The sequence below is a fragment of the Stegodyphus dumicola genome, chromosome 5, assembly GCF_044657685.1.
Source record: "Stegodyphus dumicola isolate Sdum_Otavi_A_Nest chromosome 5, ASM4465768v1".
In the NCBI taxonomy this organism is placed as follows: Eukaryota; Metazoa; Arthropoda; class Arachnida; order Araneae; family Eresidae; genus Stegodyphus; species Stegodyphus dumicola.
Genome location: NC_140772.1, coordinates 127,765,344 through 127,792,680, shown reverse-complemented (window position 1 = coordinate 127,792,680; position 27,337 = coordinate 127,765,344). Strand labels below are relative to the sequence as shown.

The window sequence follows — 27,337 nt, the reverse complement described above, 5'->3', positions numbered from 1 at the left end:
GCAAACATCACACGCTTTACTGATTACATAAACGAGAACTACCTAGATGAGGATGCAAAATTTCCCCCGATACTTTGGGCTTGCGCTGATATTTCATCGGAAAGAACAACTAATGCATGTGAAGCATTCCATTCAAAATTCAGAGCGAATTTTTATCATTCCCATTCTAATATATTTGTCCTTGAAACTGAAATACGGACATAGCGGCACAGAAAAATATTTTTTGAAAAGAACTATGTAGTAATGCATAAATGAAAGAAATTAAATAAAAACTATCAAAGAAAATATATAAGAATTATTACATCCAACACTCTCTTGACCGCAGGTGATAGAATTTTGTTTTCTCGTTTATCAGCAAAGCTTATACAATTAAATAATCACTTTCATTCGCGTAAAATTATAAACAAATGTAAATTATTATACAAAACGCATAAAGTTAAACACTACAGTGTGAAAGGAAAATTCTGGAATAAAAATGTTAAGAAAATTAGATGAGAAATAATCCATAATTTATTGATATCCATATAAACTTTATGCTTTTGGAAAAAGTTACACATAAATTGCACTGAGTTATCAATCACCGAAACCAAGTTAATTTCTTTCCTTACTTTTTCTTATCAGAGGGATTTGTAAAAAGATACGCTAAGGTGAAAAATTTTGCAATATTTTTAAAAAATAAATTTTAAAAGTATTTTTACTATACATTTTTACACAGTAAAAATAAGTACAAAAAAAGAAAGAGCTAGGGGATCACTGGGACTAGAAACTCGGGTCGAACTACCAATGTTTAGTAACTTTTCCACAAAACCTTTTGAAATTAGGCTGAACAGTATATTAAAGAAAATAGAAGATACAGCACACGTAAGAACAAAAGTGGGCTGAATTAGAGATTTACATGTTTGGTGAATGAGTTAAACTTACCTATATGCCATTATGAAATATTAATAATGCAGCATAAAAGCACGAGTGAAGAAGGCAATGGCAATCTAAATCATTGTAATCTAAATGTATATCATTATCAGTATCTGCTATTAATTTCAATACTGCTGAAAAAATTATAAATGAATTATATTATAAATCACATGAACTCGTTGCGTTATAAATTACAACAGTTAAAAATATTATTAGCGTGATTTAGCGACCATCTTTGTTAACAAATAATTTCAAGTAATTAATTTTACAAATAATTCAGCCTGAAACTACGTTGGAAAATAAGCTACATGCTGAAGATCAAGCTTTGCCAAGGTGTTAGAAACATCTGCTATTAACTAGAGTTGTGGTGCAAGAATTTGTAAAAATTATCATTTAAATATAAATTGGCATAAATACAATACAAAGTATATAAATTTTACATACATGAAAACTTGAGTACAGTGCAACAATATGTGAAAAAGGAATGGATTAAAAGGGAACTGAAAATCCCAGGAATTGAGTATAAGGGAGTTTGATTTTTTTTTTTTTTTTGGTTAATCATGAAAATTCTGCTGACGCTCATAATTATTAATTTATTAATTAAATGTGTATTAGAAATTAAATCTATGCCAAAGTACATCAGGTGGAAAACAGAATAAATATTTAAACGTTTCTAGTATTAAAATATGGAATTTGTAACAAAGTTAAATAACCTTAAAATAACTTCAATGATTAAAAATGGAAAGCTTAATACGGGAATATATTGCAATAATATTAGTGTGAATTTAGAACGACTTAAGAAGTCCAATTTTTAGATTTAATAAAGATAATTTTTATAATTAAATTAAAACTTTTTACCTAAAATGGTAAATTTGAAAGTTAAAACCATTCTGCTATCTAAGAAGATTTGTTAATATTTATCTAGACAAGAAACTTATTGAGCTACAAATCCGATATTTGATAGGTTGATTATGTATCAGTTTTGTGTATGTCATTAATCTATCAATTTTACTATTCAAAACTGATATATATATACTCATGTCCATAAATTAAGGATAATTCGGAGTCACGCGGAAATCGAACTCTAAAATAAATATATCACCTGTAAAATCACTACACACATCTTCAAGAATCATATGCAAATTTCAGGAAGTAACCAGATGACACCGATGGTACGTCACAATGACGAGAGTGTAGGAGAGGGATATATAAGGAATACAGGCAAAGAAGTAAAATTGTTCGCAGGAGCTTTATAAGCATTTGAGTGCAATAACCGAATAGTTATGACACAAAGGAAGCATTTGGATGATTTTTTACGTGGTAGAATTATCGGCCGTCCGGAATATGGGCGTACCCAACTGGAAGTATCAGACGAACTTGAAACTGCCCAGAGTGTCATCTCCAGGCTTTGGCAACGATTCCAAGATGATGGTAATGTTACAGCACAGATCGCCCCAGAGTTACAACGCCGAATGAGTACCGGTATTTTCAGTTACTGTCAAAAGAAACAGGCGGAGCACAGCCTCAGACCTGTCTCGTCAGCTCTCTTCAGCCACTGGCACAACAATTTCAAGGCAGACCGTGTACAGACGCTTAGGGCAGATTGGTCTATATGCTTGTAGACCTGTCAGATGCGTTCCACTTACTGCAACTCACTGTCACATGCGGTTAGCGTGGAGTAGAGAGCATGCATTGTGGACACCGCAACAGTGGGCTTGTGTCATGTTTACCGACGAGTCCAGGTTTAGTTTGCAGTCTGATTCTGGCCGGACTTTCATATGGAGAGCTCCAGGTACCCGTTACCACCGAGCAAACATCATTGAACGATACCGTTACGGTGGTGCAGGAGTGCTCATTTGGGGTGGAATTATTCTGGGTTCCAGAACTGACCTGCATGTTAAAATTGGAACCATGACAAGCCAAATCTATCGGGACGTCATTCTGGAACAACATGTACGTTTGTTTCGGGGCGCCATGGGCGCACAATTTGTGTTTATCGATGACAACGCCCGTCCTCACCGTGCAAACATCGTAAGAAAATGCCTTCAATCGGAGAATATCATCCGTATGGACTGCCAGCATTCTTACCGAACTTGAATCCAGTAGAGCACGTGTGGGACATGCTTGGCCGACGAGTTGCAGCCCGTCAACCTCCTCCTACATGTCTACCGGAACTTCGGAGAGCATTGCTTTTTAAGTGGTGTAATATCCCCCAAAATCAGATCGATAATTTGATACTCAGCATGCCTAGGCGTTGCACGGACTGTATTGCATCGTCTGGGAGACATACAATGTATTAACAATCATACCAACCATGCAATATTGTTTTTTTTTGTAATTTGCTCCAAGGGAGAAAAAATCGCTATTTTTTTAATAATATCAAACATATAGCATCTTTTTTTGCTCTTTACCTTTTGTTTAATAAATAAGCTTTACAAATTAGTCAAACTTGTTTTGCTTCTAACTCTTCCTTTGCCTGATTTTGCATTATCCTTAATTTATGGACATGAGTGTATATATATATATATAATAGTAGGTAGAAACATTGCAGCGATCTTGCTAAAAAGTTACCAGGAGCTGTAGCTCCACGAAATAGTTCAACGCTGTATTTCTAAAATATGAACTAAGAAGAATTTAAAAAAAAAAAAAAATTATCTGGAAAAACTGGATAAAAACTGTAAACACGCGAAAAAAACCGTTAAAATTAATGTTGGAAGACATGCGAATGCACGAAAAAATATATCTGACCGTTGTGATATGTGAAAAGTTAATACACATAAAAAATACATAAAAAATACACATAATATATATATATATATATATATAATAATTTATTTCCTAAACAGTATTGATAAATTGATTATATTATCTCCTAAGTTTAATTAAAGTAGAATTATTTTAAAAGTGTGCATCCATACTGGTAAGTTATATTTTGAAAGATGTTTTGAAGTAATTTGAAAGCAAAATGTTAATAATGTTTTAACGGGGACTGGAGTTAAAAGTTAAATCATCACGAAGAATAATATTGCAATTGTAAAAGGAAAAATTAAAACATGTAATCATTGTCATTGATCGGAAATTAGTTGACTTTTTAAGGGGAACAAACCAACTCCCGTTCAATGAACAATAATTGATAAAAATACGTAAATACGAAAGTGTTTCGTCTTTACTCGAGTTATAAGTTAAAGCCAAACCGGCAATTTTAGTCAGGCCAAATATTTCCGCGAATAGTAGGAATTATGAACTAATGCTGATACTCAAAGAACTTATTCTCATGAAGCATTTTAGTCAATTCAATTTGGAGTAAAAATCAATTACTGAAGAGAAATCCTGTAAAACTCGAGTAACCGTCCCCGACACTTTCATCGTTAAGCATTTGAGTACTATATTATTTGTAGAAATTAAACATTGGAAATTGTCATTATGAAATCGAATTCAAAGTAAAGTTGAAATAAACATAGAAGATTATAAAAAAGATAAATAATGCAAAATTTGTAAAAACAAATCAAAGAAAATATAAAAATAATATAAAAATAATAGTAATATAAATAAGATCAGTGAATGCACATGAAGATATAAAGGCCAGAAAGGTATTAAGTAACTTACATTCTTTCTAGTGGGGGAGTTGGCAAAGTGTTCTCTTCGTGTCTGACTCAGAAGTGTAGGGTGTCCGAAAATTCTTAGCGGCAGTAGGGGCTTTGAATAATATCAGTCGGTAAGACTTGGGTGAAGTAATTTATGGTAGTGGGTGGGACTTGGATTTCTTGAGGGATGTATTTTGTGGAGTTCTTATCTGAGAGAGACCGTCTGTTAAGATTTTTGGAAAATACTAGTGAATGGAAATTAATTAATTTCTGGCTAATTGTCGTGTCGCAATGAATAAGAATTTAAGAAAGGAAAAAGGCATTTTCGCTGTCCAAGAGCTAATGGACAGTCTAAAGGCAGGAAAGAGGCCCATTTTTTTAGTAACAGTATAGTAACAGTATATGTCTGAGGACAATTAGCTTTTTACAATATATACAATTGAGTAATTACACTATATACAAATCTTTCAACTGACAGTCATCCAACTTATACCGCCTTCTCAGGTTTAGGAATAAATTATCATATCCCTATCAGTTAAATGATTTAGAGTGAGTATTTAACGCCTGCTCTTTTAAGGCAATGGTTGATAAATTGAAAGGGAATTAGATTATTTTTGAGAATTTTGATAAGGATCAAAATTTCGTGTTGTAAATCTATTGTATCTGTGCATATAGTTTTAATTCGTTGTATTTGATTAATTATAGTATTGTTAATTACTTTTTTGGATATGTTGGAGTTCCAATATATATCAGCGACTAAAATCTAAAACTTGGAAAGTTTTTAATTCTTACAGAGAATAAAAAAGATCTGGCTCATCATTACTTTAAGCATCATTAAAACTTTAAAATGAGTGTAAAAGAAATTTATTTTTTAGCACACGCCAGACTTTAAATTAATATTTGTTTTACATGCACAATTTTTACAATATTGATAAACGAAAATAAAGGCTTGCAGTCTCAATAGAATGTCCAATTAATGGTGATAAACGACTTTTTGTAGCACCCAATCTTCTTGGAAAGAAATGGGCGACAGGAAACGTGCTATAGCAAAATGACTGCTATAGCATGTAGTTGTGTACCTCCCTTTTCCGTTGCAATCGGTCGCATCAAACGTGTACATATATTTTCCCACTCTATTACCCGGCTCAGTGAGTTCAGTTTTTTATTCTTATACGTTGGTAGATTGTGCATTTTTTGCTTGAGGTGCTCAAGTGATAGAATTATGTTGTTCTTATGTTACGATTAAGGTTTTTATGCTTTAGTTAATCTGAATGCAATAGTTGTAGACTTACCAAAAATTTAAAATTTTAAGTGCCGCTAAGCCTAACGAGGCCGCCATTTGTTTACATTTATAAAGAAGGAGGAGAAACTCGTATTACAACTTTTCCCCAATACTGTCCACTTTTTGTCACATTATTTATAGAGGGCGCTGCAGTCATCATCCTTTTACCTTACCCTAGTATTTTACGTAGGCGATAATAGAGGAAATACTGATTTAATATCGATTTTCATTATGCATAAAGCATCTATCATCCCCGCATGCAACAATGGCTATAGAACTTTGAGGGACAAGAACAAAAGCTTGGGAATAAAAAACCCAACCCTGTTTATAACTCTAAAGGAAAACAACATTTATGTCAAACCTGATTATAACTAGACGAATTTATATAAATTATTAGAAAAATGACAAAATATTTGCACTTTTATTTCAGTTACTGAAAACAATGAACATTTATTTCTTTCCGTGTTCTTTTCCGTTTGAAGTATGCTTTTATACTATATGGAAAAGAACAAAATATTTTTATACTATATGGAAAAAAACAAAATGTTGTTTAGGATTAACGTACTTATATGGTTAAGTGAAAATTTAGGGGCAGCAGATGATTGTAATAAAAAATGGATTGCTTATGAAATAAAGTCAAAATATTAAATAAGTTATGACTATTATGAAATCGCATGAACAGATTATATAAATAAACGGTTATTAAAAACTAAGATTTTTAATCCTGGCACAGTGCAGGGACTGCTATGAATTTTTTTATTATTGCGCATTTTTTTAAACTATAAAGATTTTAAATTTGAATTCTTTGAACTAATCCAGTGTTATATGTTAAAACTAATTTTTAATTTGGCATTAAATTTTCAAATTAAATCTTAGTCATTAAATATTAGATTAAAATCACAGTAACATGAAAAATTTAAGAGTAAATTAATCAATACATTAAGCAATTTTTGTCTCTTACTGAAGTGATTTGTAATATTTATATGTTCTTGTTGAAATACATATATATATACATATTTTCAAGACCCTCTTCTGTTAGGAAATGTGGCCGAGCGCTAAAGTCGCTGAACAATGATAGTTAGACTTGCGCTCGATTCCAAGCGAACGGGCTGGCTGCATGGGCATTTCTGCGAATTTTCCTATGTCTTTTTAAGTTTCTTTTAAAAAGTCCTCCATGAAGGCATCCTTCCTAGTGCACTTTTCCACAATCAAATGAACTAAACCAAACCAAATATATTAGAAGAATGGAGGCACGTAATTCCTCGAGCAGACCGAATACTTTCGGGAAATGATGTTATTTGTGAACATCATTTTTCAGAAACTGACCAAAAGTTAACCTTCAGTTTTGTGCACAGAAAATTTTGTCTTCCTGTCCGCTGGTAGATTTGCTTGTTTTTGTACAGAAACTCTGATTTTAATAAATAAAAAAAAAAAAAAAAAAAAAAAAAAATTAACTGTAGTTGGTGTTATAGGTTTTTCTGCGTTTTACAATTTTTAACGAAGATTTATTTTTTATATATTTTTGCTTCGCCAAGAAGTGAGAACTGAATCGATTGAATTAGAAATACATTTCTAATGAAAATCGAGGAAATAAATTTAAACGAAGTGCAGCAAAAACTGTGTTTAATTTTGTAGACCATACAAGGATGTCATGTGGTGCATACATGAGATAATTTTTTGTAAACAAATATCATTAAATTTTTTATTTTACTTTATTTATTTCTATAATTTCTTAAAATTAATGGGTCTAATACGGAAACTGTTTTCTTAAATTAAACAATGAAATCCTCCAGACTTAAAAAAAGCAAAGGGTCAAAAATGCATCCAAAAGAATAGATATTTGCATTATTTTCAAGAAGTCATAGAGAAATTTATGAAAATCCACATTTACAAATAAGTGTTGCATTTATGACTTATCACACTTGCCTGACATTAACATCAGATCAAGTTCACAGATTGTATCGCAGCCAAGAAGCAAACGTTGTGACTATCGTTTTCTGAAGCTTTGGGCACTGTGTTGAGTGATGGTGCGAATTTACCCAGCTGCTTCTCAGCTTTGAAAGAGAATAGCTTAGTGTCCTTAGCTCGTCTTCTCCTGCCACTAAACCTCCCGAAATGACTTTTGGCTCATCAGCACTTTAATTGCTTCCATGACGCAGATACACCATTATACTTGAAAACATTCATGCCTTCTCTGGGACTCGAATTATAATTTGAAAAGAAGAATATAGTTCTTGGTTTTCATGAAACGTTTTGACTAAATGATAATAATATGTCCGTTACTAGACCATTTTTAACTCTTCGCATATCATGTTGTTACGAAAATACAAAGGAGAGTTCGTGGTTATCTGCAGAATGCAGTTCTGGTTACTTGGAATTGTTTTCCATTGGTTTTCGAGGAATACGCCCAGAATGACCACACGTAACACAGTATGGAAATGAAAATGGATTTATGAACACGTATACACATGCAATTAAATTGTGCTACACATAGAAGTGCGCTTCGTGAACAATTACTTAACCTGTAACTTATGTAGGAACTCGCATGTTGCTTCAAGCGAAAAATATGTAGGCACGTTTCAGCAGACATTAAGACCCAACAGGTATACGTCTCAGTTCTTGAATTGAAAAATCCTTTTTTTGTGTGTATTTTTAAACAGAGTCATAAGTGATAAGTTTTTTAATCGTCTAAGTGGTCGCCAGAAGAAGATAACAGTTTGCAAGCACGGATTGTTTACGTAATTAATAGAGACTTAAAATTGTTCAAAATGACCTCTGGTCTTTGAAACTGTCACATGATTAAAATTCTGAGTGAAACATTACCTAAAGAGCACAATTCCTAATAAAATATACTTAAAAATATTTTTAAAATGTGTTTCGTCATTTACAAAAGGCTCGATTATGTATATATGTAAAGCATTTTATGTTAATTAACGAATTATTCTGATTTAAACTTTTATTATAGCTTCTACTTTTCCCTAGTCCTTACTAGGATGCAAATTATTTGGTAGAGTATTTAAGTTGAAGATTTTAAAGGTTTCAGTGTTAGAGGATTTGGCAGCTTAATCCTGCAGTTTACTAATCCAAGTCTGTCAGTGAATATCCTGGCTTTAACCATTTCTTTAGCCGACGTTAAAACACGCCATTAAACTATTGAGCCAGCTTAAGTAGACCACATTGTGTACCGTAAGTGGCGGGTTTTTGATTGCAAGCACAAACGGTACCCTATGTTTAATATCACAAGTTAATAAAAAGGTTATTTTAACCTTCGTTGGATTTTGTCCTTAATATTTTTATCCTCGTGATAGTGTCATTTGATTTAATTTCTACGCACTAGGACCCTATATATCATTGAACAGACAGTAAATAAACTTTCCGTTATTTTCATACGTACCTTTTTTCAATGGTTTAAGTCTTAAATTATGTTTTTGGGTTTACTGTTCATTCCCATATTACAGCATATAGACCCCGGAATGACCTCCCGAATAATAAAGTATCGAACCATAAATGTCTATTGTTGGTTTAAATTCTTGTTGTTGCATAAAAGTCTTGGGTACTTGTGGTGGCAAAATGAGTTTTTTAATTTCCTCCGAAGTATAATTAAGAGCATTCCTGTTGGAAGAATCGAGAGGTTTTCTACCCTTCTTCACTTTTTTCTAATCTCTCCAAGTAGAAGTGGATTTATGAGATTGCGCATGTCATAGTCGCGAGAGAGCTCCGAATCATTAATTAATTAAAAGAATAATGAATATAGTGTCTTAATGGCTTAGGTGAGATAATCCACATTTCAGAAATCCTCCAGCATCTCCAGGAATTTTTGGCTCAACGGGTTTTTAAGTTCTTCATTTTCCTCAAAAACGATGTACATTCATTAATATCCATACTCTGCCCAGACGGGAAAGTGATTAGTGACTCTGACTACCATACCGAAGGGTTTGGGTTCGAATCTCGGAGAAAGCATGGATTTAAATTGTCTGTCCCTTTATAGGAGGCAACGGGGGCCCACCTGTTAGGCACCTTTATAATAAAGTGACCAACGCTTCCGGCCTTAATAGTGGCCAACTTCTGTAACGGCTAGTACCCGCCATTGGAAAAAAAAATATTTACATCCATACCTTCTTCGAGATTAGAACTTGACCTTAACGAATAAAACCGCCGGCTTTACTAAACACCATACCTGCCAGCCTTAAGTAAGCCTCTTTATGCTTATTGGAAATTCTAAATATTATTTTAATAATTAATAAAGGTAAAACTGAAACGTTAAACTTAAAACTTTGGAAAAGAAGATCAAAGAAATATTATATTTCATTCGTGAATCCACTTATTCTTTGCTACATTTAAGTTTCATTGTTTGCCATGTAATAAGTAATACAGAAAATCTAGTACTACCGAGTTCTAATGAACTCCTAAGCTCTTTATTGATATATAACGATATATATTTATTTAATTGTTTAGAGTATAATGGATTTTGTTTCAGATAAAAAATGTAATCTGAACTAGAATAAGAACAGGAATTTTATTGAAGCATTATGTTTAAACACGCTAGGCTACAAAGTGGCACGGTAAGTTAGTTTCTTATTTCTTTCTTCAGATAACCATTTTAATTAAATTTTTAGATTTATACTCTCTATAAAGAAATCAAGCACACATTTGAGCATAATAAATGAAATGTTATAAATAAAGCATTGGAAATGCCTTAAGTGGCAATGATGATTATAAATTCTTAAATTGTTACATGGCGAATAATACAATAAATCAAACTGTTCATATTTTAAGGGAAGAATGATATAATAGAAGGATCTTCGACATTTTAATGTTCTAGAGATCGTAGATGCAATGAGTGAGTTATATACACAGTTAGAGTTACAGATGATAATAACTCATATTAGGATTTCATAAAATGGGATATAATATTAATAAATTTTTGTCCTATCAATTATCAGATCTAAAAAAGGGAAACTTTCAGAAGTTGATATCTTTGGCTCTATAAAGAAGTCTTTCTTCGTCGGTATGTTCCGTCACTTTCTTCAATTTTTGTTTAGATGTTTTACACTGCTGTTCATAAAAAGTGCAATTTCATGGAAAAAAATATGAAAATTTTCAGATTTTATATTACGCCTATAGGGGCATTTTTAACGTTTTGTGCGTTACATTTATTTATTAAATATCATGTTATTCGCACTTAAATAACATAAAATTCAATTCAACAGCAAAATCAGAAAATATTTAAAAACAGCATTATCTTTAGAATTTCCGGTAGACAGTCTTGTGCGCTGGAGCTAAAAACGATTTTTTCCATATAGCGTTTCCATTACTCGCTTTAAAATCTTTGAGTTTGTTAATAAAAAATTCATTATAATTTTGCAAAATATGAAATAGATAATGAAACAAATTCGAAATTCAAAATTTGGGTTACTAGGTGCCCATGTTTGGGTGGAGGATTAAATAATTAAAATTTTGATGGCTCTAGGAACTGTCGTTTTTTGCACAATGTGAAAAATATACATACATTCATGGAGATTCTTCATTATTTAATTTCTAACACAGGGCGATAATATTTGGCGGCAATATTTTGAAAAGTGATTTAAAGCAAAATGCCGTTTCGAGAATAATAGCCCTTTTGGGCTAACGCTCCTTTGGGCTAACAAGAGCTATCATACAGATAACTGAAAGTGCAGAATAAAATTGTTTTACATATCAGTTAAACCGTTGTGGAATACAGAGAATTTGCTTTTCATTTAGCTACCATAGACGGCAATAATTACATTTAATTCTTATTCGATCATAGACAGCGCATATTCAGTGGAAGACAAATCCAGTAAATACTTAAAAAATGGAATATGAAGGCTTTCCTTAAATGCTAGATATTGCATTTCGTGTGGTCGTGATTATTATGTTGGTATGTGGCTCCAAGTAGACCCTGATGATGAGCTAGATCAATAGATTTCAGAATTTCTGCGATGGAATGGTAGTTATTTAACATACAAGAAATTCATATTATTATGTGAGAACTTGACTGGAATGACAATGTTATCGTATAATATAAAGCCATGTGCCGGACCTATAAAGCATAATGTCATAATACTACCAAACAAGGCTGAACTATCATGGTGCAGCAGAAAGAAACGGGATTTACCTATAATGATGAGTTATGCCATTCATCTTTCCATTCATACTGTTCATCATTCAGCTCAGAGGATTGTGGCGTACTGTCAAAAGTAGGAAAAGCAGTGGGTATTTTTAGGGGGGGGGACAACAACCCACCACTCCGATTCTACAGACGAAGTTGAATAGTAATGTTTAAATTGGTTGCTGTATAACAGGCCTTATTTCTGTGCTAGAACTGTACTATCCATAAGTGCTATACATATAGGATATCTCTCTTCTTTTGTTACCATAGAAGGTTTTGTTGGGATCTATTATGAGGATAATTTTGTATCTTCTTTTTCGATGGATTTTATGTACATATCACTAGCCGCTCTGATATGGTGGTTAGCGAAGTTATCAGGACTTGTGTTCCTCTTCACTTGCTTTGGAAACATGAACTGTCCTGACTCGGAACAGGGAGCTTACTCAAGCTATGTTCAATAAATTGTGAAGTAGACAATACACACAGGAAGGGTATACGAAACCCTTTATTTTTCTATCTTTACAGAGATTTCCGGAACTTCGGAATACAGAGACCAACCACTTGTGGTCTGAACGTAAGAATATAAAACTACTAACTAAAACTCTAACTAAAACTAACTTTGGATTAATACACAAGTGCCTAGCTTTAAGATTGGCCGTTATTTAACAAAATCCGTATGTAGTACAGAGAGCTGCTAAAACTACGATACGTTTGAAATTATCAAGAGGACTAAACCTCTGGCCTTGAAGGCAACCAGCAACCGAGTAAAACTACTATGGCAAGCGGCTTGCTTCCAATAACTCCTTCCTCTCTCTTGCTTGGCAAAAAACCACAACTTAAGTACTTGGCGTTAGCAAGACAAATTTGCATAAATAAGTTAAAGCTTTTAATTCTGGCCGGAAGTAGAAAATAAGAAGTGATAGTAAAGATTTAAAATAAAATAAACGTTAGTAAAACTTAGGATCATTACATACTTCCCGCCAGAGTTAATTAGTTTGAAACTGAGGTCTAAAACGACCTTGTTGAAAACTTTTAGCTCTAGAATCTAACGCGATGCCAATTTTTTACAAACATTTCTCACTAGAAATTATCTACTCTAGAAATTAAAAAGTCGTTTTTACATTATCAACTTCATGGACAATTACTTTTCATCTGTACTGCATCTATAAACAGGAGTTTCTTAGTTGTATCTGGTTCCTTCCAGAGATCTAGAAGGAAAACTAGCTTAATGAAATGTTACACAATCAAATGGCAAGTAACATGAATATTTATATTTTTCTTTTAAAATTCTTACTTCATTCATGACGTTATTTAATTATCTCCCCGTGCTCTCTGACATGTGTTGTAAAGAAAAACACCAAACACGTGCGTGTCTATGTACAAGTGTTCAACACTACCGCCTGCAATCAAAACACTAACGTGTTAAAATTTAACATAACAAGACCTCAGAACACGCCTTATATTCATCTCTGAATCCTGAGGTACTATTCTGAAAAGTGACTAACTCTGAAGTGTAGCGTCAGAGAGCCTAACTACATTCATTCAACCTTTAACACATATTCACAATAATTTGCTCTTTTTACAGTCATACCAATAAGTTAAAATTTCTGGGCATTACTCTAATATTTTCACTTTTAACATATCACAGTATTTCTTAACTTTTAAGATAACAGTTAACATTGTATATAAGGACATATTAACATGCCGTTAATTTTACGCATTTTAAAACATACATTAGTAGTACATTGTTTGTTAACTTCTATTCTTTTCCAAGCAAGTGCCAATTCTTCTACATTGAAATACAACATTTCAAAAGTCTTTCAGACTAAAACTTCTTTCTTGCCAGAATCTTTTAAATAAAATTTTATACAATAATTTTTACAATTTTCTTAAGGTACCTTTCTCAAAGATTATCAATGCTTTTACAATATTCAAGTATTTACACATTCCTATTATACAATAATTTTAGTTTTACTCGCGAGTAATTGAAAAACATAATACCAAAATAGGTAACAACTCATTTCTCGCCTTTTTGGCATTAAAGGTAGGTCTCACATGAGGTAAAACTTCTTGAATTCTGCCACTTGCAGTAAGAATGAAAAATTAACTTAAAAGTTTCAAAGTAACATAAAGTTTTACTTATCTTTGTGATATTCAGACATCCTTTTTTCTCCCCGGTCCTGGAAAGTGGCGAAGACTACCGTCTGGTTTATCTTCCTTCTTGTGCGGGTTCGCCCTTCGGTTCCTTCCTCCATGAGCTTTCTTTTTCTTCCAGTTCGGTCAGCCTTGAAGACCTTCTTTTTAGCATGTGCTTGTGGTCTCGGCCGTTTGATGGCAGCTGGTCTTGGCGGAACCGGGACAACTCTCTCTCGTTGTTGCCTGGATCTCGTTGCTTGCTGTTCAAACTTTTCTTGCTTCTTTGCATCTGCAGCTGGTTTTCCTTCATCAATTCGTCGACATTTGCTGCGTAGACTCCTATTCGATGGGTAGATCTTCCGTTTGGGAGCCGTGTTATAGTTGCTGCCATTTCTCCTGGCTCTCTTTGCATTAGTCGAACTTCTCCCTTCTTCATTCTGGGGGTGGTCGTGCCCTCTCTTTTCTGGTCGGTGGAACGGCTTCTTTTTCTTGTTACCTTCAGTTTTCCAACGGGGGGAACTTTCTTTTCAATTGCTCCTGTCTACTTATGGCTTGCCCTTGTGATTGTCGTTGTTCCACCTCTGGAGATTGTGCCTGCCGTGCCGGATACTGCAAAAGATCTTGAAATATTGGCATTTTATTACGATTATAAAATGGTTTTATCTGGTCAACGTTTGCGGTGCAGGTTTCACCATTCTTGGCTTTTAACACCACTACAGCCTGAGTTACTTTTTTATGACATATGGTCCTTCAAATCGTGGACAGAATTTGGCAGTTTTATCTTCTGGTGCTGAAGAAAAGTGAATGCTTAAATTTTAATACTTCATTCCCTACTTTATAACTTACTCCCCGTTGTTTCATATAATAATACAGCTTCTGTTTTCTTTGTGCTACTTCAGTGTTTTTTTTTTTGCTTCTTTAATTAATTTTTCTATATCGCCCATTTTAAATTCTGGGGCTCTTTGTTGAACATAAAATAATTTATCTAACGGCGTTATAATCTTTCTGCCTAAAAATAACTCAGCAGGAGTTTTGCCCGTCGTATCATGTTTTGCGGTCCTAAGGGCGAAAGCTAATTCATGACTAATGACATAGTTATCCCAGCTTTTATGAAAATTTTTAACACAACTACGGATAATTTTCACTATATTTCTATTAACCCGTTCCGCTATATTTGATTGCGGCCGATACGGGAACATTTTTAAATGACGTATGCCCAGTTTTTGGCACATGTCTTCAAATATATTACTTACTAATTGAGAACCATTATCCGATATCACTTTTAGGGGCGCTCCGTATTTTAAAATATATTTATTTAAAATAGAATCAGTAACTAATTTCGCGGAGGCTCGTTTTAAGGGAACGATTTCGGTCCACTTACTAAAATGATCAACCATAACAAGGAGATACCGACTTTTATTTAACTGACTTTTCGGGAAAGGGCCCAATAAATCGATGCCAATTATTTCATTTGGAAATTCCGATTTAATGCTATTTAGAAACCCGGCCGGGCGGAAATTAATATAATTAACTGCTTGACATGTTGGGCAGGACTGGACATACGCCCTTTTTAACTTTTGTAGCTCAGGAAAATAAACTGTTTCGCGTACGCGTTGGATGGTTTTTCGAATACCAGCATGAGAAGCTAGAGGGGAGTCGTGCAACTCCTGCAGTATATTTAATCTAAGACTAGCTGGGATAACAGGACGAAATTCGTTGTTGGAATTCGTAGTTTTTGTATAAAATAATAGACCATCTATTAGTCGTAATGGGCCACCCTATTTCTTATCGCCACAATATCTTGGTGGCTAAAATTTTCAGGATCTTTTAAATAATCATAAATATTTTTAAATTCCGGATCCTTACCCAGTTCGGTTATTACAGTTTCTCGGGAATTTATTGTACATGCTGTGAGCATTGCCACCTTTACAGTATTACCTTCTTCATCTATTTTTATTCTGGATAGGGCATCTGCTATGATATTTTTCTTTCCGGTGGTGTGCTTAGTTACCAAATTATACTCTTGTAACTTGAGTGCCCATCTTATTAACCTTGGGGGTAAGTTTTTTCCTGAGTACAATCTAGTTACCGCCGCATGATCAGAATACACTGTTACTGGCGCCCTTCCAAAATAGACTCGGAAATTTTGCACTGCTAACAGAACTGCAAGTGCCTCTCTCTCAGTCGCGGAATAATTTCTTTGTGTTTGATTTAAAGTTCTACTAAAAAATGCCACGGGCTGCTGATTTTGCGAAAGTACAGCTCCTACCGCATAATCCGAAGCATCCGCTGAAATTTCTAAATTCTCATCGTTCTCAGGAAATTTCAAAACAGGGGCTTGCGTTAATGCTTGCTTTAATTTTTCAAAAGCACTATTGGCTTCGGCAGTCCACGAGAATCTTGCCTTTTTAATTTTAACAATGGTTCAGCAATAGCTGCAAAATCTTTTATAAAGGACCTATAATATGAACATCGTCCTAGAAAAGGAGACAGCTTCTTCGCCGTATTTGGCGGCGGATACTTTTGCACAGCGATTATTTTTGATTCGTCCGTCTCTATTCTTTTCTGAGATATTTTGTAACCTAAGTATTTTAATTCAGGGGCTGCAAATTTGCACTTTTCGACATTAACTTTTAGACCGGCCTCATTTATTAATGAAAACACCTCTCTTAAATCCTGTACATGTTGGTCCAGATTATCACTAGTAATAATGATATCGTCTAAATAGATAAATGTGGTCTTTCCTAGAACGGGCCTTAGCACAATGTCCATACATCGCTGAAATGTTGCCGGTGCCCCTGAAAGGCCAAACGGCATACGCAAGAATGCATAAGTGCCAGACTTGGTTATAAAAGCAGTCTTAGGCACATCTTCTGGTTTAACACCTATTTGAAAATAACCAGTCGTTAAATCTAACGTAGTCATGTATTTCGTAGAAGTTATGTTCCTTAAAATTTCTTCAATAATAGGTAAGGGATATACCGGATATTTAGTCATGGAGTTTAATTTACGATAGTCAATTGCAAAACGCCACCTTTTCGGATGTGTTACTGGATAGTCATTATTTTTCTTACATAACACAACCGGGCTAGCATAACTACTTGAGATGGGCGTTATGATCTTTTTACGTAACATATCTCGAATGTGCCACTCTATAATTTTTTCTTTATTCTTATCGTACCGATACGGCTTGTGGCGAACTGGCAGTGAATCTCCTGTGTCGATACTATGGTTAGTAACTTGAGTAAATCCGGGAATATCACTAAATAACGAAGCAAATTCACTTACCACTTGGCGAATTTTTTGTTGCTCTCCCGTAGGCAGGTGGTTGAGATTTAACGTGGGTGGTTATCTTTTTTCTTCCAGAACTGGTTTCATGGTCAGCTTAAGGGACGCTTGTTTAAAATACAGCGTTGCTTCTGCCTCTGAAAGAAAATCTATCCCTAGAATTACATGTGCTTGTAGATTTTTTACGATAAAAAACATGATCTTTACTTGCTTGTCCTTAATGCGAATATATAATGGTATTTTACCTATGCATTTGCATCTTTCTCCCTGCGCAGCTAACACTGTCGTATTATCCGAATTATATATTCTGTATCTACGGAAGTACTTCCTAAAAAAATCTTCTGCCACACAGGAACACTGCGCGCCTGTATCCAGGAGTGCGGTGGCTGGGTTGTTGTTCACCAACACTTCAATCTTCGGAAGAGTCAAATTTTTCACCATTACTGTATTTAACTTGAAGGAAGAGGGGATTTCTTGGCCTTCGGATTTCCGCACCCTCCCGTCAGCAGAAATCCGTTTTAGTTTAAATCCTTTTTTCTTTTCATGCTTTCCTTCTTTTTCCACTGGCCTCGAGACTTTTTTCTTGGATTGCTATTGAACTGTCGACGTTCGCCGGCTGTTTTTGGATACTCGGGTTTCCTTGCCCACTGATTCGCTTTGCTTCCGTAGCCGTGTTCTTGCATTTGATGTAATCTTGGCGCACCAAATTGGCTTCTTTGCTCATACTGGCGTCTTCTTTCAATGTCCGCCGTTCTTCTACTTTCAAACTGGATTGCTATCTCAAATAAATTTCCAGTGTAGTCGGATTCCTTAATTCAATAAAGTCTTGTACTTGGGGAAGTAAACTAGGCAAAATTACTTGGATTATCTCAGGATCCGGACGGCTTCCATACAAGAGTTTAAAGACGTGAATTTTTCTTAAAATAAAGCTTGAGAGATTTTCAATTCGTTGCTGGTATATGCTGAAGTGTTCCGCTTCTAATTTTGCACGATTTCTTACGACAGGAAAAGCTTTTACTAAGGCAGTCTTAAAATTTTCGTAAGTATAGTTGGGACTTCCCGCTTGACCCAAGAGGTTTCTTCCTATTTATTTGAACCAATTAAGCGCTTGGCCCTTCAAAGCGCTGGTAGCTAAGGTGACTTTCTGGAATTCATGGACTGGATACAGCATGAAGTGGTCATCCAATTTTTCCAAAAAACTTGTTACCCGTGAGTTTCCATTAAATGTTGCTTCTGGTTTCATCGATGCGCGCATGGTCTGGACGGTGTACCCAAATCCTTCCAGGGCGGCAGCTGGCATTTCTGGATTCTGAGCCGCTTCTGCAGGCACCACAGGTTCTTCTTGAAACTCGGCCATGGTTATTCTTCGTCGAGCGCCACTATCAGGACTTGTTTTCCTCTTCACTTGCTTTGGAAACATGAACTGTCCTGACTCGGAACAGGGAGCTTACTCAAGCTATGTTTAATAAATTGTGAAGTAGACAATACACACAGGAAGGATATACGAAACCCTTTATTTTTCTATTTTTACAGAGATTTCCGGAACTTCGGAATACAGAGACCAACCACTTGTGGTCTGAACGTAAGAATATAAAACTACTAACTAAAACTCTAACTAAAACTAACTTTGGATTAATATACAAGTGCCTAGCTTTAAGATTGGCCGTTATTTAACAAAATCCGTATGTAGTACAGAGAGCTGCTAAAACTACAATACGTTTGAAATTATCAAGAGGACTAAACCTCTGGCCTTGAAGGCAACCAGCAACCGAGTAAAACTACTATGGCAAGCGGCTTGCTTCCAATAACTCCTTCCTCTCTCTTACTTGGCAAAAAACCACAACTTAAGTACTTGGCGTTAGCAAGACAAATTTGCATAAATAAGTTAAAGCTTTTAATTCTGGCCGGAAGTAGAAAATAAGAAGTGATAGTAAAGATTTAAAATAAAATAAACGTTAGTAAAACTTAGGATCCTTACAAAGTTTGATTTCTATATTCATATTGTGTTTATCCTCGGCGAAGTTTAACGACCAAATGTTGTTTGGCAGGAACTGTATTAAATAAAAATATCGCGTGACTATGGTCTAATTCCATCAGTCACGAAACTAGATTTTTAGAAGATTAATACTCAGTTTTGATGTTCAATGATTTTCTTGGATGCAATGTAAAATCAACTGGTATAGGCTGCCGTTTACTTCGACGAGGGCCAGCTTAAGCTTTTTTTGCAAATTCGGCAAGAAAACCCAATGCCAGTATATAGGACAGCTGTCTGTTTTTAGCTTTCGTACTGTTTTCAAGAAATGTTTTACTAGATCGCAAGATTTATACATAGGCTAAAATTTAAATTATTTATAGTTCTTCTCATGATCTATATATACATCATGTAAAACTTCGATCTGGTGCGCCTTTCTTAGTGTTGAAATTTTAAGAGGTAGAAGTGTAGTACTAACATTATTAAAACTTTGCTATAGAAAAGAAATCGAAATTCAACTAAGTAAGCATTTATCTAATTCTATCAATCTGTTAAAATTGCTTTCTCATCCCGCAGATACGATTATGCATTTTATTTTGGAGGAGGAGACTTGATAATGTGTAATGCCATGAATTGAACTCCGGACCTTCCGATTGTTAAATACATCTGTTTTCTAATTATACCATGAAGACATGCATTAAGGAGAGAGACAAACTCTACGGTATTAATATTGCTTCATGGAGTTTAAATGTGCATTCAAACAGAGGTTTTAAACAACTCTGTTTAGATTTTGAGAGATTCCCTGAAATTTACTATGATAAAAATTTACATAAAGCTACAAAATAAGTTCACAATTATCAATAATTTCCACGTATTACTTTATCTTTAATTACAGATTATTTCAGTAACTAAGGATTTAAATGAAATTATTAAATTAGCTGACTATATGAAATAACTAAACAATTATTTTTATCATGAAGCAAAAATAAGGCTACAAAGATTGTAGCTTTATTTTATTAAAACGACATTGCTATACATCAAAAGATGATTTAAAATATTTATTTAAAATGTGCGAGTTCGCGAAGGGTTTTTTTTAATCGTATTAAGGAAATGGTATATTTATTGAAAGAAAAGTTTCTGATAAGAGCGAAACTGCCAAGCTAATCGAATGGCAAAAAATGTAACAATAAATCTTAAGTTTTATGATTGTATGATAATACTGCTTATAAATGTTGGATAGATGTAAAAGTATACTTACTGAAAATTAGATCCTATTTCTTTTTTAGATAAAAAATTCATTCGGAAATTTCATTGTGTTTAAAAAATTACCATAGCCCTATTAATTTTGCCTTAAGATTTATTTTGCAAGATTATTAACCATTATGTTATTATTATAATGAAGATGGCATTACCTCAATTTACCAAAGGAAAATAATTGTTTGTAAAAAATTATTTCTGTTCCTGAATTCTCCAAGAATAAAATTCAAGTTCTTGAAGTACGGGAAAAAAGAAGTCACTACTCTGACATTTTTTTAGGAAAACTCGAAGTATACTTTTATTATTTTAGTAATTAGCATTTATGTTATTGAAACTCTGAATGAAATGCTTTGTTTTTTTTACGGATGACAAGCAATTATGTCAATACAAATTATCAACTATTCTTATCCAATATTTCAAAGGTAAAGCTTAAGCAAAAGAAAAATTACTTTACTGTTATATATTATCATACGCTACTTCCATCATGAGAACAATAATCACTTAATATTCAGAAGTCTTATATCATCTGCTTCACCAAAACTATATCACAGAACATTATCATAGCAAATATTTTGTTAACATTAATGATGGCTAGCATTGTATTGATATTATTATTTGATATAAACCAAAATGAAAACGTACACATGCAGTACTGCTTTCAGATCTTATGTATATTGGTTAAATTTTATTCATTTACTGCTAATTCAACTGTAAAAAGGAACTCTAAAATTGAATCTTTATTTATTTATTTTTTGTTGTTATATATCTTACACATGACAAGTTGTATAAAAAGTACTTATATGTGATAAGTAGTTACAGCGAGTTTAATGAATTTAAAATATTTAGGCTAGGTATCGCAAGAGTTCGGCCGCCCCTGATTTTCGCCGTCCGCGTACTTTTACGCTCTGCACCCCCGATAGGAAAGGCCCTGAGTAAATCTTTCCTACCTCTTCTTACCGAATTCGCAAAATAAAAAGTTATTTTTCCATGAGAATTTAATTTATCTGCTTTCTCTTCTTCTCACCATAAGTATTTTTTGAAGAAATATTTGCGGTGGTATTTGCTTTGAATAGTATATACTCTTATTAGTGTATACCCTGAATTTGCAGCAAATAATTATGAAATTAAAAATTTTAAAAGTAAAAATTCTGAAGTTGTTATGATGTTTCTAATGAAATTCTTAATGTTAAAGCACTAATGCAATGGCGCTCACTCTTTAGGTCACGAACATAATTACCAAGCATAACTTTAAGAATGAAGGAATTTTTAGTAAAATTAGAACGCACTTCCAAAAGAAGGAGAGTAGTATTTGTTTGCAGTGCAAAGCAGGCTATAAATCAGACTGAAAGTAAACAAAGAAAGAGTAACATTTTAGAAACAATTTTTGCTTAAGCTAATTTTTTCAATAAATTTAACTTAATTTTATTTGATTTTGCTAAATGGCCGTAAAAGTACACTCTCTCTTTTATGTTGTATTCCATCAATGTTATTGCTTATGTTGATTCAATAGTTAATCATTTGTTTCTTCTCGGCATACTACATACTGAGCAAAGAATATAGCTTTTTATATCAGAGTTTTAGGTTGATAAGGCAAATTGATATAGCAACGAAATGGCAACTTACTCTAATGAGAAAATTTCTTATACCTCCTTTAAAAGTGATAAACACAATTTTGTCACTTTTTCAGAGTTGGTATTACTCTAAAGTCTCCTCTCTAAAGCTTTATATATTTGGATAATAAATTATGTTTCTTCAGGGTATAAGATATTTGGTCCCAACTTTTCGCATGCCTTCGTGATGTAATTGGAAGCATACTCGACGCGTGTTTGAGAGGTCCAGGGTTCGAGGCCTGGCGAGGGCATTGCACACTTTTTCACGTCTCCTGCTTCAAAGAAAAACAATTCGTTGTAGAGACATTAAGTACTTTTTAGGAAGCAGGCAAGAGAGATTGAAAAATTAGCAACGCCTTCACCGGGAGGCGAACCGCTGACCTTTGGATACGCGCCCAGCGGGCAGATCACCGCACCATGAAGGCATGCCAAGAACGCGGGAGGAATACCTTATATCGTCACAACCAGGATTTGGCGATTGGATCTAAAAGTGTCACCCAACTAAAAGGTAGTGGACGATAATTCACCAGCACCAGGATTTGGCGATGGGATCCCCTAATCTCAGTCGTCCTTTCAAAGGAGAATTATATAAGATATTTTCTCCGTCCAATCTGCCCGCCCTCGTGGTGTAATTGGAAGCATACTGCACGCGTATTAGAGAGGTCCAGAGTTCGAGTCCCGGAGAGGGCTTTGCATATTTTTCACGTCTCCTGCTTTAAATAAATAAATCATAATAAAAAAGAAACTAATGACTGTACAAGCGTATCTAGCACATAGTCACTTATAGTTCCCGACGTTTCGTTACGAATACTTTTTAGATCAATATTTTTTGTTTAAATTCATACTGCTTTCCTTCTGAAATGCTGGATAAGAGCAGCTGATACTTTTTTTATTACCACGAGTGCTAGAATTTCTTAGAAAACAAAGAATTTAACTCACAATTTCAATAGAAATATCTGAATACATGAATAACAAGAGCTCTTCCACTTTTGTACCTTTGTAGAAAGCACAAATACTGTCATTAGACATATGGTTTCAAATAAAGCTAAATACGTAAGCTACAGTAGCATCTACAAGGCTCTCTTCTTTGTCTGATTTTGGAAACTTGGAATAAGAGAAATAGCTGTATTCAAGCGTAGTACTAATATATTAGCGTACCAACCAACATATGCTTCCTTTTTGTTAGAAAAATTCGACTAGAAAATATTAGATATCTGGCTCGCAATACATCACTTTTAATATCTCAGATATTGTAACGAAATTGACTGAAAATGAACAATGTACCGATGCATGAAATACGTACATCTTTCCAGGGCATTTTGAGCTTTCTTTTCCCAACTGATGAACAAGTGCTATCGTTAAGAGATTCATGATTCACCTAAATTTTCGAAGATTTCGATGAAACTAATTATGTTCGAGTAAAAGGTGGATATTTCTATACATCCCAGAAATGAGTGGAAAATAGTAGTTTTAAAAGCTATCGAATGCTGAAAGTTTGATAATCTTGATTATTACCTCTTTAGAATCATGAACGTATTTTTTATTAAAGGGCAGTTGAAGTTTTTATTTTATTTCAGAGCATCTTATATACTGTTTCAACAAAATGAAATCATTACCGTTTTGATTTCTTAATATAATTGTTATGTATATATATATGAATATAAATAAATATCTTTTTAATAATGGGTATTTAATAATTGTTTATGAACTAACTGCTTGTTTTATTTTTACGTAATAATTTATTAATAGATTAGCGCATGTATAAAGATTGCTCAATTCTACACTGATGAGCGATTTGATGTAAACACACTCTTTGCTCAAAGCATAAATAAAAATGAGATAAAATAAATGATAAAAAATTTTAAAAAAATGGTTTTAAGTTTTGTTTACAATTGCACAAGTATTATTTCAAAAGCAGGAGAAAAAGTGAAGATATGACTGAGATACGATGCATAAATTTGTTCCGTTACATGGTTTACATTCTGGAAATTATAAAATTTCACGGAATTTGTTAAAAAATAATCTTTTAACGTTCTGGCTGTTTATCAATCATGATTGGCTGATATGTTTCCTAAAAAAATTCTCTTTTAAATTATAAGAATTTTTCTCTTTTGGAGAGCTGAATTTTATAATGCTTCCCTTCAGATATCCAAAAGAGTGCAGTTCGTCTGAGCCAAAATATCTTCAATTGTAAGAGTGAAACAGATAAGGCGCAGCGGGAGATCATCCGAGCCATAAACATTAAATACTTTCAAAAACCACTTAATTAACGTAAACAGAATTTCAAGTAGACCAAATAAACATTTGATCTTTCTGATACCTCAGCAAGAATAATGAATATACGCATCTGAAGAGTCAAAATTATGTCAGTGTTTGATGCGTTGTAACAAAGTTGGTTTTTCCCTAAAATTTTGGTTCTCAATCTTTTAGAAATTGGAAAACGTTAAAAAAAATTTTTTTTTCGAGCACAGAGTATTTACAGTGACCATTAGCTTTAAAGCAGGGTAAAAAACCTTTTTGAAATCAAGGGCGTGAAAACCTTTCCTGGCAAAAATATGACAAGAAAAAAATAATAATGTGTTTAGTGTGTTTCTTTGTTATACCCGAGTATTTGTTTTTAATAGAGATCCAGAATTTTTCAGGAGTATTTTCGATGAACTTCAGTTTTAATTCCCGGTCGGAAGAGAGCGATGCCAATTTTTCATTCAGAGTAAAACGGGAGAAATCGTAAGAAAAACAAACAGATTGATCCACTCGAATTGTTCAGTGTTTAAGAATGAACATTATGTTTCAAAATTTCCTTCTTTTGTTGATTAATTCCCGATTATTGTAGAAATGATTATCATTTCTATAACTCTCTCTCTAACGAGTCCCTTCTACAATAGAAGGTCTTTTTTCAGTGTACACAGTTTATTAATCGATGTAAGAATATTTTCATCGTTTCCGCACATACTTATATTGACAGTATTAAAGGAAACAAAAGTATTAGCCGAATGCGCCAGTCTGCTAGGCCTCGTTTGCGATTTTTTCACAAAACAATTGCTTCTAACAGGGCGCAGCACCACCGTCTCTTGGTGGTGAGTGCGCCGCTAAAATGGTTTCCGACCACGGAGGTGAAACAAACGGAATACTATCACAACAGAGAAATCTACTAACTTACAGTGTTGAATTTTATCTAATAATATCAGTTTCTATATTTTACAAAGTCTTTCTTGTCCAAAGTTAATTCATATTGTTGCGTGCGTACGGGTTCGTTATGAAATGAATGCACAAGTCCGATGAAAAATGAACAAAAATTTATTATTATCACAACAAAAATTATTAAATTTTCTCAAATTATCATGCAGTATTACAATATCTCACAGTAGTTATCTTTTAACTACTCAAATATCCAATAGAACGTAATTCAAAACAGCTAAAGAACGCTAATCCGCGAATTCGCTACAATCAACAACAGTAGTTTTCTAAACAACAACAAACTAAGCAACTACTACAAACTGAGATGTTTTCCTCCTTTTATAAGATTTTAAAATCACGCGCTAGAATTTTCCAGTACTTTCTCGAAATCAAAAAGAGATATTTATTTATTTAATGCACGCGCTCTTGTATTTTCAATTTTCCGGCTTAGCTTTCTTTTAATATTCGTCACGCGCTGCACTGCGCGAGAAATAAAACCATTTAATTTCTAATTGAACTAACATTAGCTTTTTAAATACCAAATTCGTAACACTGCCCCCTTCCCAAGGACTGCACGTCCCGGGCAGTACAATCCCTGGACAGGAAGCAAAACTTACAACTGTGGCATAAATGCATTAATAAGCATTACATTACAATAATAAACAACATGAACAATAAATGCAATACATAAAACAAATCAAATGCTATCAAATACAAATCAAATACACATTTAAAAACAAAAATGGACCATGGTCTTATACTATTTACAATTATTTACATTATGTACTATGGCCATAGTAATAAGCTAACCTGTCGTAAGAGTTCGAAGACTCACGGATCCGAACCACGATGTCATTCGTGTTCAGTACTGTATATGGACCATCCGAAGGTGACTGTAATTTAGGACTCAGTCCTTTTCGTTGAATCGGGTTCCACAACCTCACCTTGTCTCCTTTGTTGGATCTCTGTCTAGTAGCTCTTGTGTCGCATCTGATCTTCATTTTCTCCGTCGCCAAGTTGACTCGCTTTCGTGCAGAACGGTGCATCCCCTCAAACCGGGCCTGGGCATCTTGGACGTGTTCTTCAGGCGATGAAGGCGCATCCGTAGGGCGACTAAACAGGCGGTCACAAGGCAGACGAAGGTCTCGACCGAAGAGCTTCTGGGATGGAGAATAGCTGGTAGTCTGGTGTTTCTTTTCGACCCTAGCATGATTTCGGCTGTTTCTCGAGCTGGTTCTTTCGGACAAAGCGTCGGCATTTCCAGGTGAGGATCCCTTCTTAGGATGGATAGTCATGTCTTCAGATCCTGAAAGCAGTTTGTTGTTTTTCAAGTCTAAGGAAAAATTGTATTTCCTTAAAAAGTCCAATCCGAGTATGCATGGATCTGTAATATCCGCCACATATGCCGTGTGATGGTAGGCGGCACTTCCAACGTGATGTTTACGTTTAACTTCCCAGTTATGTCGATCTTGTCACCAGACGCAGTCTGAAGGGTAACACAGGATGGCGTCCAAATAAGTTTATCTTTAAACTGTTCAGCTAAATCTTTCCTAATGATGGTAACATTAGCTCCTGTGTCAATGATCATTCTGCAAGGAACTCCATCGATATTCCCATTGATGGACAGTCCGTTATTGTTGCCACTCACTGTATAAATTTTAAGAGCTTTAAAACAAGGTTTTTCACTATCTGGCAACCTCCGTTCCTCGATATGGTCACTAATTTGTTTACTGCGTTGTTGCTGGGAAATGGTCTTATTTTCCGTACCTCGGGGTGTTCTGCAGTTTCTTCGTATGTGGCCTTCAACTCCGCAGTTCCAGCACTTTAGAATTAGTTTCTTTTCACTTCTGTTCCGTCTCAAGCCACTGACTTGTCTGGTAAAATCATCTGCTTTATATTCCGTACCCTGGATAGTTCTGCAATTCCGTCTTAGGTGACCTTCACTACCACATCTCCAACACCTTAGAGCCACTTTCTTCTCGCTCCTAC

The 27,337-nt window shown here is 34.2% G+C and overlaps 1 protein-coding gene across 3 annotated transcripts in view; it reads left to right on the top strand.

Annotated features, from left to right (window-relative positions):
- The window catches only part of LOC118199267 (WD repeat-containing protein on Y chromosome-like), a 77,280-nt gene that overhangs the window by 9,941 nt on the left and 40,002 nt on the right, over positions 1-27,337 (top strand). For 2 of the 3 annotated variants that reach the window (XM_085817045.1, XM_085817044.1), the window contains exon 2: positions 10,256-10,340. The exons of the other annotated variant lie outside the window; for it this stretch is intronic. In XM_085817045.1, coding sequence (XP_085673171.1) covers positions 10,308-10,340 — 33 coding nt within the window. In that variant the 5' untranslated portion in view covers positions 10,256-10,307. The remainder of the gene's footprint in view (positions 1-10,255; positions 10,341-27,337) is intronic. 3 annotated transcript variants of the gene reach the window in all.